This window comes from Columba livia, chromosome 2, assembly GCF_036013475.1.
Source record: "Columba livia isolate bColLiv1 breed racing homer chromosome 2, bColLiv1.pat.W.v2, whole genome shotgun sequence".
In the NCBI taxonomy this organism is placed as follows: Eukaryota; Metazoa; Chordata; class Aves; order Columbiformes; family Columbidae; genus Columba; species Columba livia.
In genome coordinates this window covers 138370315-138379805 of record NC_088603.1, presented here as the reverse complement: position 1 = coordinate 138379805, position 9491 = coordinate 138370315, and the positions used below count along the sequence as shown (strand labels likewise).

At 40.6% G+C, this 9491-nt stretch overlaps 1 protein-coding gene across 1 annotated transcript; it reads left to right on the top strand.

The window, feature by feature from the left end:
• Nucleotides 1–678: 678 nt before the first annotated feature.
• On the top strand, nt 679–5379 carry LOC102093966 (cytochrome b-c1 complex subunit 7). Its single transcript, XM_021280944.2, has 4 exons — nt 679–783; nt 2008–2079; nt 3873–4039; nt 5137–5379. The coding sequence occupies exons 1-4, from the start codon at nt 765–767 to the stop codon at nt 5212–5214; spliced, it is 336 nt and encodes a 111-aa protein (XP_021136619.1). The 5' UTR covers nt 679–764; the 3' UTR covers nt 5215–5379.
• Nucleotides 5380–9491: the final 4112 nt, after the last annotated feature.

Sequence of the window (9491 nt, the reverse complement as noted above, 5' to 3'; positions counted from 1 at the left end):
CCAGCAGCCTTTGGTGGAGCATGACGATTAGCTGAGGTGTGCTGGGTATGATATGGCCAAGACCCTTTGCAGTCTGCACACATGCACTCTGAGCTGTGCTCTTTGCCTGTGTATCACATTCAGCTGTGTGCTCCTCTGATTGAAATTCCCTACTGTGACAATATTTCTAGAATAATTCCACATATTTTATTTATTTAAAATCGCCATGGTCTGTGTGCAAAGGAATTGCTGGGGAGAGGCAGGATCTGTGCCTCAGAAACCAGCCTTTCACCTGGCACCTGCGGTACCTGAGCGGAGGCTCCCGCTGCTTTCTGTGATTGACTTTGTGCTTTGCTTACTGTGCTTCACAAAGGTAAAATTATTTTTAGCTAATATTCACTTTTACCCCTCAGTTTGTAGTTGCTGAAGACTCCTCACAGCGCAACCAGTTAGGCGGGTTCAGCTGCTGTGATTGACAGTGATTGACAGCAGGATGACCTTACGCTAAGCCAGTGTTCGCATCAGCTCTCCGGGCCCTGTGCTGCAGCCGTGGCCGCGCAGGGGACAACACAGGCACCGGCAGCAGAGGCGGCAGCTCGGGCTATCGTGGCAAAATATGTTGACGTTTGAGTCCCTGCGGGGTGCTGGTGCTGCGGGGAAGCCGCCTTGCCCCGCCGCCCAGGGGCGCATGCGCCTGCGCTGAGGCGGCATTGGCGGGCGGGCCCGCCTCCGCCCCGGAGACGCCGCGGGTTACCCAGGAGGCCGCGCGCCGCTCCGAGGTCAAAATGGCGGCGAGGGCAAGCGGTGAGTGGTCAGGGTTGTGTGTGGGGTTGTGCCACTCGCATTTGTGGCTCTGGACTCGCCTTGCCTTGTGCTGGGAGACGAGCCGGGCCGTGAGGGGGAGCTGGTGCGTGCTGTGCGCGCTTGACGGGGGCAGCGCCCGCAGCTCCTGTCCCCCCGGCGGGCGGGTGTCCTCTCGCCCTTCCCGAGCGGTGCGCGTCGGCCTGGGCCTCAGCGGAGGAAGCCTGGCTCCGGTACCGACGTGTTTCAGGAGCGGTGGGGCAGAGGGTGCTCGGGAGCACTGGAGGAGCCCTTGGGCTGCTCCACACAGGCCCCGGGGATCGTTGTCCTGGTACTGGCTCCGGGCTTAGTTGGTTTAATATTCCTCCTTCTCAAGTCCTAAAGTAGGGAGGAATAAGGCCTGACGAGGCAATGTGCCAGTGGGGTACTGGTATCGCATGTAGCACTGGTTTTGTGGGGTGACCTAGTAAGACAACTTACTTAAGGTCATGTGCTGTTTTTGGATTTCTACCACCCCTTGTTGAGTTACTTTAATGATATTTGATACTGCATTGTACTTGATTACATGTAAAAACACCTTTGCTATCCAAAATCACAGTTAAGGAAAGATGAACATTCTACATGTGGTGTATTTATTTTTTCTTTTTAAAGACAGTGTTTCTTTGGGTTTTGTTTTGTTTTGTTTTTGAGGGATCAGTGTTGGTTTTCCAGTTGATTTTGGCAGTTCTTTGGAAAAGGAGGATCTGAAATAATATTTAAGTGACTAGAGAGGACAGTAGAAGGTTGGCAACATAATATGCTGGTCTTTAAATTGAATTAACCCATAGTGGAGCTGTGGAACTTAGATGAGTGATTTGAAAAGCATGATGGTCTTGCTTTGTGTAGAACGTAATGTTTTTAGTTTAAATAAGAGTTATGGAGGCTAAAACTGCTGGTGCTGCCTTTGACAGTGAACTGCTAGCATTGTTCCAAGTCTTAAAGCAGTCTAATTTTCAAATTGAGTGAAACAGGTCAAATTATTGTATGTAATAAGCACTCCTTCTACCTGTTCAGTGTCATTTCAATGATACTGGAAACCAGAAAGGCCAAGTTATGTATGTTCAGATTCAAACTTGATGTAGTGTTGTAATACTGCATTTGAAGGAGGCCAGCAGATGTTTGTGTACTGTCATAGTGTGAAAGTGTTGAATTTTATCTTGTTCTGCAACTGATGATGGTCGTGTTCAGTTGCAGGAGGTGGTCGCCTGATAGACAGGATTCGCAAGTGGTATTATAATGCAGCTGGATTCAACAAACTCGGTAAGTATTTAATTGAGCTTTTAAAACTCTGCAAATGTAACAGTGCTCAAACTGATTGTGGCTCATAACTGGTGTATGTACGTGTGGTTTGGCATAAATCTTTTTGATCAAAATTAGCTACTAGTTTTGTGGGGAAAAAGTCAGCAATAGCTTCAGTCGTCATGATTGCTACCTGGTAATTAATCAGTGGCTTTTCTGTTATTTCTGTTTGCTCTTGTTTACAGTGTCATAACTTCCAACAGCTAAGGTTAAGCAGGAGCAGATTAAAAAAACTTTCACAAAGCAGCCCTGGGAGCTTGCTTATTTGCCCTTTCCCACCAAGTCACTTTCACTGGCTACTATCTTCTAACCCAAAGGCTGCCCTTGAAGCTGGAGAGATTCTCACTAATAGCAGCCAGTCTGTCTGCAATACTTACGCAAAGTGTCCAAAGTACAAAAAAGGATTTAGTTAGTTCTGCCGTTTGTATCACCATAACTTCACTTGGTGTCTCTCTGGCCTGCGCAATGGTGAAGTAGGTGTAAAAATAGTGTTTTCTTAAATAGGGGAGGTTGCCTCCATGGTACTGTCTTCATTTTGTTCAGAGTTGTTACCAAGTTTATTTAAACTACTTAGGTGGTGGAATTCTTCCTGAATGAGAAGAGAATCTGGATGTTCGGAGGTTGTAATTCACTGCTGACCACAATATGAGCAAATCATTTAAAGAAAGTTAACACACCTGCCCTGGGGAAGTTAGGAAAAAAATGCAAGACAGCTGTAGAGGAATAAGCTTGGGTCTTTCCTCCAGAGATGCAGTGCTTACCCCCTCTTTATATCTATTTGCTGAAGTTCTTAAAGGCATTAATACTTTTTGCTGCTTTTCTGGTAATGTAGCTAAAAACTGAGGAGAAACACAGAATTTAATCTATTGATTAAAATAGCAGCCGTGCTCCCTGTGCTTTTGAAATAAATTACAAAACTGAATTCAAGAATATGGGCTCAAAAGAAATTTCTGTTTTATTGAGACAGCACTGGCAACCGAGTCACGTGAGATCAAAACCTTTAACCACAAGTTGGGAGGTATAGTCTTGTGATCTGCATCAATCTTGGAATCTTACAGAAGTAACATTTTGTCCTGTGTTGTTAATACTGAAGCTTAAAGCAGGACTGGTTGAATTTCACAAACAGTGTGGGGATGTCCTTGGCTTTGAAAAGATGAGGTACTTCTCCCTGGTTTAACTTCTTCCATTCAGCATTGCAGGGAATGAACTTAGGCACAAACATCTAACTTCAGGTTTCCATAGCTTAATACAGTCAGTGGAGATCTAGTCATTATGCACAGTGGAGTTTAGAGAATAATTCTTCTTTACTGAAGTAGCCACATCTGTGGTTGACTGACTAGTGGATTTAGAGCTCTTAAACCTTTTACCTAGACAGTCATCATGAATACAGATGTAAAATTAGATGAGCGTAAGTCCACTCCTCAAATACAGAATAGTTATTGTTTTGTATATGTATGTATATATGTGTGTGTATACTCTTGTGAAACACATGGGATTAAATACAGATTTTCCCTCTTACTCCTTAAGAAAAGGTGTAAAACCAAGTAAATAGAGTATGTGAAAGCCAGTGTTTAGTTTTTGTTCTCTGTGAGCAATTAGTGGTTCTCTTCTCCTGGATTTTTTTGTTGTTGTTGCTTTCTTCATAATTTTACATTGGAAGTGTTTTGCCCATGTTATGTAGAAACACTTGTGTCAATCCTAAATCTTACTTAAGAACTTCTAGTCCGTCATATTGTAAAATCTTCTTGATACAGGGTTAATGCGAGATGATACATTGTATGAAGATGATGATGTAAAAGAAGCACTGAAGAGACTTCCAGAACATGTTTACAATGAAAGAATGTTTCGCATAAAGCGAGCCCTTGACTTAAGCCTGAAACATCGCATCCTTCCAAAAGACCAGTGGGTGAAGTATGAGGAGGTATGTATACAGTGTTTCCAAGGTGGACGTCTTAAATAGTGCTGCTGTGACCGGTCTTTGGCATTTTCAGTCTCTGAAGAGACAGGTGCCTACATGTTTTTTACAACGAGTAAATGAGCTTTTGATCACTGTTTGAAAATCTCTGGGTTTCAGTGGAAATTACAAATCTTTCTCAAGATGACAACAGCTTAAACTACAGCTCAGAGCACATCATATTTAGACATAATATTTCTTCTAAGCTCTCAGGTAAAGAAATATGCTCTAACTAGCTCGGAAATTCTTATAAAGGCTCTCTTGTTTTACTGATGAGTTTCTTAATTTTATAGAAAATCTAGAGCCAAATCTTTTATTCATGAAGATGCCAGGAAGAATAATTTAAAGGGAAGTCTTGCATTAAAATAAGTGGTATCTTGTAATTTGAAAAACAAACCACACCTTTCTTTTCAGATGTTACTAAAACTTTTTTTTTTAGTAGGGGATTGATTCACAGACTTTACCATTCATCTTGGCTTTCTCCAAGTTACCAGGCAGAGAGGAATTTTATCACTAAACTTTTGACTGTGATTATATAAGGGTATTATGTTTCAATATGTAGGCAAAGGCTTTCTTGTGGTCTTATTAGTCATATTTAGGTAACTGCTGCTTTGAATAACTGGTTGCATAGTCCCTTAAGCAGCAGGGGTTTTTTCAAAGTGTTAAATATGGTCAAGGTGTTCCATTGAATCCAAGTTTACAGAACTGCTTAGAAGTTAAGATCAAAATGAGTTGCTTCACAGTATTACAGTTGGGCTTTAATCTGATTAAACTGCATCTTGTACATTTGAATATCTGCCAAAATAACATAATTTCTAAAGGTATAGCTGGAAGCATCACTTTGCTTGTTCATGTTGGTGACGCATTAAGAATTTGTGGTTGCTGCAGTAAATAACTTTTCATTGCAGAGTTGGTAAATACAAAGTTTTCTTCTTCAGAGTAAGTAGTCTTAGGTTGGATTTCAGTCAAATCAGAGGAGGAATGAGAGGTAAGTGATCTGTAGGAATGGCTTGAGATGTTTCTGAACTTCCCTATAAATTTAAATATATTCTCTCTTTTTTCAGGATAAGCATTATCTTGAACCGTACCTAAAAGAAGTAATCCGTGAAAGACTTGAAAGAGAAGCATGGAACAAGAAATAACTGTTGAACTACTTCATGCAAATATCCATATACTTCTGATGTTTTTAAAACATTTGGTCATAGAAGTCTACAGGGAGGCAAATGTGAGGCTGAGGAATACTGTTTCAGCTTGTTCATTAAATCTATTCATCCAACTAAAATAAACATGTCAAAGTATAAAATCTACTTGGAAGAGTTCTTCGTAAATGTTAACAAGCTAATGTTCAGATCTTTCCTATGAGCTTATGCATTACATATTAGCTTAGTGGTATGCAGCCTTCATTCCAGGTTTTGGATTCTTACTATAGTACAGCTGTTTTCTGCAGTTTTAGGGTTAGGTAGGAAACACACAAGGCTGTTGGTGTGTTTACTCTGTTAAATTTAAAAGGGGTTCTTTATTTCATTCATCACTTCTCCCTGGAGACAGCAACATCAAACCAGTGCTTGATGGCACCGTGAGACGGCAGAATGTAATATTCTGTGCGTCTAAGCACGTACATCTTACAATAATGGAAAATATAGATGATTCCTTAATCACAAAATCAGGAAATGTTTTTATACCATATACATTGTTAGTCCTTAAAACACTATTTTAATATAAACCATAATGACTGTCTCACTTAAGCTTTTCAAGGGTTTTTTGAACTGTCATGCTAAAGACATTGGAGATACACATGGAATTCAGGCTCTGCTTAAAAACAGAGGGAATTCAGTTGTTTCTAGAAAATACTGGTCCTTGCTGGCTGAAGACCTTGAGTTTAGTCTGACGTTGTAATAGTTGTGTTAATTCGAGACAGATTTTGGTATTCATGCAAAATTCGAAGCCTATCATGTAGCTCTCCGTATGAAGTACACAATCTTGTGTGATAGTCCCACGGTTTGGTTTTTTTCTTTTTGTTTTGCATGCTTGCGGGCCAAATACAAGGATCCATTGACCAAAAGCTCAAGCAGTTTAGGAAAAAAAAAAAAAAACACATGCAAAAAAACCCCAACCAACTAAACAAAAAAACCCCATAAATATGGAGCAAACTGTGTCTGTACATTGAATTGGTATGACCAGGTAAATGGAATACTGGATTGGAAGTTAGAATACTCTGTTATTCACCTTCAGCTGCTTGCTTCAGTTGTTTGCATCTGTAGGATGGATACAGTGATCTCTAGGTGAAATATTTATTTCAAAACTTCACAGCCTGATATGGCAAAACACAATGCTGCAAAACTATCTGTATCACTGATATTCCTTAAAAGTCTGTGGAGAGATTGTATTAAGAATGTGAGGTTTCTTTCATCTCCTATAGTAAAATCTTACAAATGAAGCATGCATAATTTGTTGTATTTTTGAGAAGTTTCTTAATTTTCTTCCAAGAGACAAATAGAATCTGAAGTTTCACACGTCTGTTTATGGAATTATTAGAATACTTAATAAAGTAGTTCTAACTCCGTTAGAAAAATTGTGTTAGAATAGTATTAGGAGACTTAATTAGATAATGGAAGCAGCACTTGAAAGACATAGCTATGATTTTGTAGAAAGCTAGTGTCTTCTTTTTTGACCATATGTTTGGATTAACATTAATGTGGTTCAAAAGTCTCAAAAACTACTTTGTTAGAGAAAAGGGTTTTGTTGGGATCAGGTGCTTAAAAATCAGCTGACCTTTTGAGTGGCATGCAAAGCAGTCACACTCCAATTGGGCTGACACACCTGAAATCACTGGCGTCTTTACACTCAAATTTAACATCTTAAGAGTCAGAGGTGAGTAGTAGAATTTTTAAGAGAGTCTTTCCAAGTGATCTTTATAGCATTTCAAGGGGAGGAAAGAGAAGGAATCCATGTTAAGAGCTTGACAGTTCACAAAGGTTCTTTGACAGCTTTCATTTAGACTTGTTTTCAGATGCTTCTGACCTGGGTTGATCATTTTTAATTTCAAGTTCCCATAAGGTGCAGTAGTCTCCTGTTGAAGTGTTTTGAAAAGGTTTAATGAATACTGTTCAATTGTATCACAGAATGTTAGGGATTGGAAGGTACCTCAAAAGATCATCTAGACCAGTCCCCCTGCCGGAGCAGGAACACCTGGATGAGGTTACACAGGAAGGCGTCCAGGTGAGTTTTGAATGTCTCCAGAGTAGGAGACTCCACAACCCCCCTGGGCAGCCTGTTCCAGTGCTATGTCACCCTCACTGAGAAGTTTCTTCTCAAATTTAAGTGGAACCTCTTGTGTTCCAGTTTGAACCCATTACCCCTTGTCCTACCGTTGGTTGTCACCGAATCTTAGAATGATATTAGTAAGGAAAATGTATTTGTTTTTTTGGCAAAGATGGGTCTGTATTCTTTGAGATGTTTAGTAGTGAGAAACAGAGAGGAAGGAGGTGAGTGTAAGAGAGCGATATCTGCTGCCTGGGAACCAGGAACTGTAGCAGCTTTGTGTTATTCATATTTCACCCTCTGGTCCTGCCCTCTGTGCACACTGAGCTACTAGCATTGATCTGTAGCTAGAGGAAACAGGAGTTTTCTTGTATGACAGATCTGAATCCTGCTGCTAACAAAGTTAGTGGATCATGTGATTCCTTTTTTTTTTTTTTTTTTTAAATCTTTATCCCTAAAAAATATCTGGATTGCGAAGGAATGGACTTGCAGAAATTACAGATTTTCAGATCTGTAATTTCTTTGTGATGCTTCCATCCTGCCTGTGCAGGTCTCTGTGGGATCCTGCCATGTTCTTTGCACAGGCTGTGTGCTCCTCTGTGAATGATTCAGGACTCTGCAGGCATGAGCTTGCTATCTGCAAAATTACCTCATTTTAAGGAAAAGCTTAGTAACAGTAAAGGAAGTTAAATTGCCAGAGCTGAAAAGATAGTCCAATGTTGAAGGAAAGACCATTCTGTTCTGGAGAACTGTGTTTTTTTTCTGCTGCTGTCATGAGGTTCTTCTGTAAAACTGAGAGAGATGCTTGGTTCACAGAAACTCATGAAGTATTTTGCTAAATGCTTAATATGTTGTGCTTGGGGCTACATGTGCAGAAGTGCAGTGTAATCACATCTACGTCTAGGTTCAGTAGATCTGTTCTGACAATATGAGGTGAAAGTGTCAGTTTTCATCCATGCACACAATGGATACTACAGGTGGTGATACCAGAAGCAAATCCCACATGGACTCTGTGAGACCTCACAATCCTTATTCCTCTGATGGTGAGTGCAGAAATACCTATGGAGAAATTGATAGATTTGTGGTGTGTATGGAGTGCAGAAAGCAAGTTTGAGCTGTGTACTAAAGAGTTCCTGAATCAGAGAGGGCTTCCTACTGGGGAAAAATGTAAGCCTGCAGTTTAATATCATAATGCACAAGGCAATGGTGCATCTTGCGTTTCCCAACTTGACTTCAAAACTTTATCTTGATTAATGTAGTTCTTTGGATGTAAATTCTATACAGATGCCTTAAATTACTGAGGTCTTTTTGTAGTTTGAGTTCACAACATCTTGGGCGTATCTAAATTATGCATGTCAAATTAAGAGAGAGTCTGAGTTGATATTGCTAATCCTGCAGTTTGATGACAGTTTTAGCTTGAGCTATTTTTCATCACTTTTAAGCAAACCCACACTTCACTTGAAGTTCTTTTATTAAATACGTAGTGAAATATAATAATACATTTTGATTTCTGAAGATCATATTTGTTATGGCAGACTGATTCCTTTAAATTTTGAACCGGTCAACCCAGAAACAATAGATTTTTTGCAGCTCCGTAACAAGAAACATATGCTTGTTTTACATCCAACTTCCATCTGAAGGAAAGCTAGAGCAGATATAAATTGCTTAAGAATTTTGATGAAATATCATGCTTGTCATTATAATGGAACTGTTTTAGCATTAATATGGTAAACACATTCCCATTTGAAGCGTTTTCTCTCTAGATAGCAAAGGTCAAAGATTATCTGCAGGATTTGCCCATGGTGCTGTTGCACCTTTGCGGTCAGTTTTCATGGGCTGAAGCTTGGGCCAGGGTCAGGGCTGCCCTGGCTGTGCTGAAGAGAGGGAGGCAACCTGAGCCACTGTTGCTCCAGGGCTGGAACTCGGCATCCCACCTGGGATGCAGCTGACCTGAATGCCCTGAGTGCCTTCACTTCTCTTTCCCTCTTTTAGCTTCTCTAAGGCCCAAAGGGCTAAGACCTTGGGAAATCTCTGGCTGAATATCTCCACTGTAAACAATTTGGGTTAGCATGTAAGTACCCTTGAAGAACTGGGCCTGATAGCAAAACAGGGATGTTTTCTCAAACATCCCTGCAGAGCTGTAAGCTCCCTCAGTGCA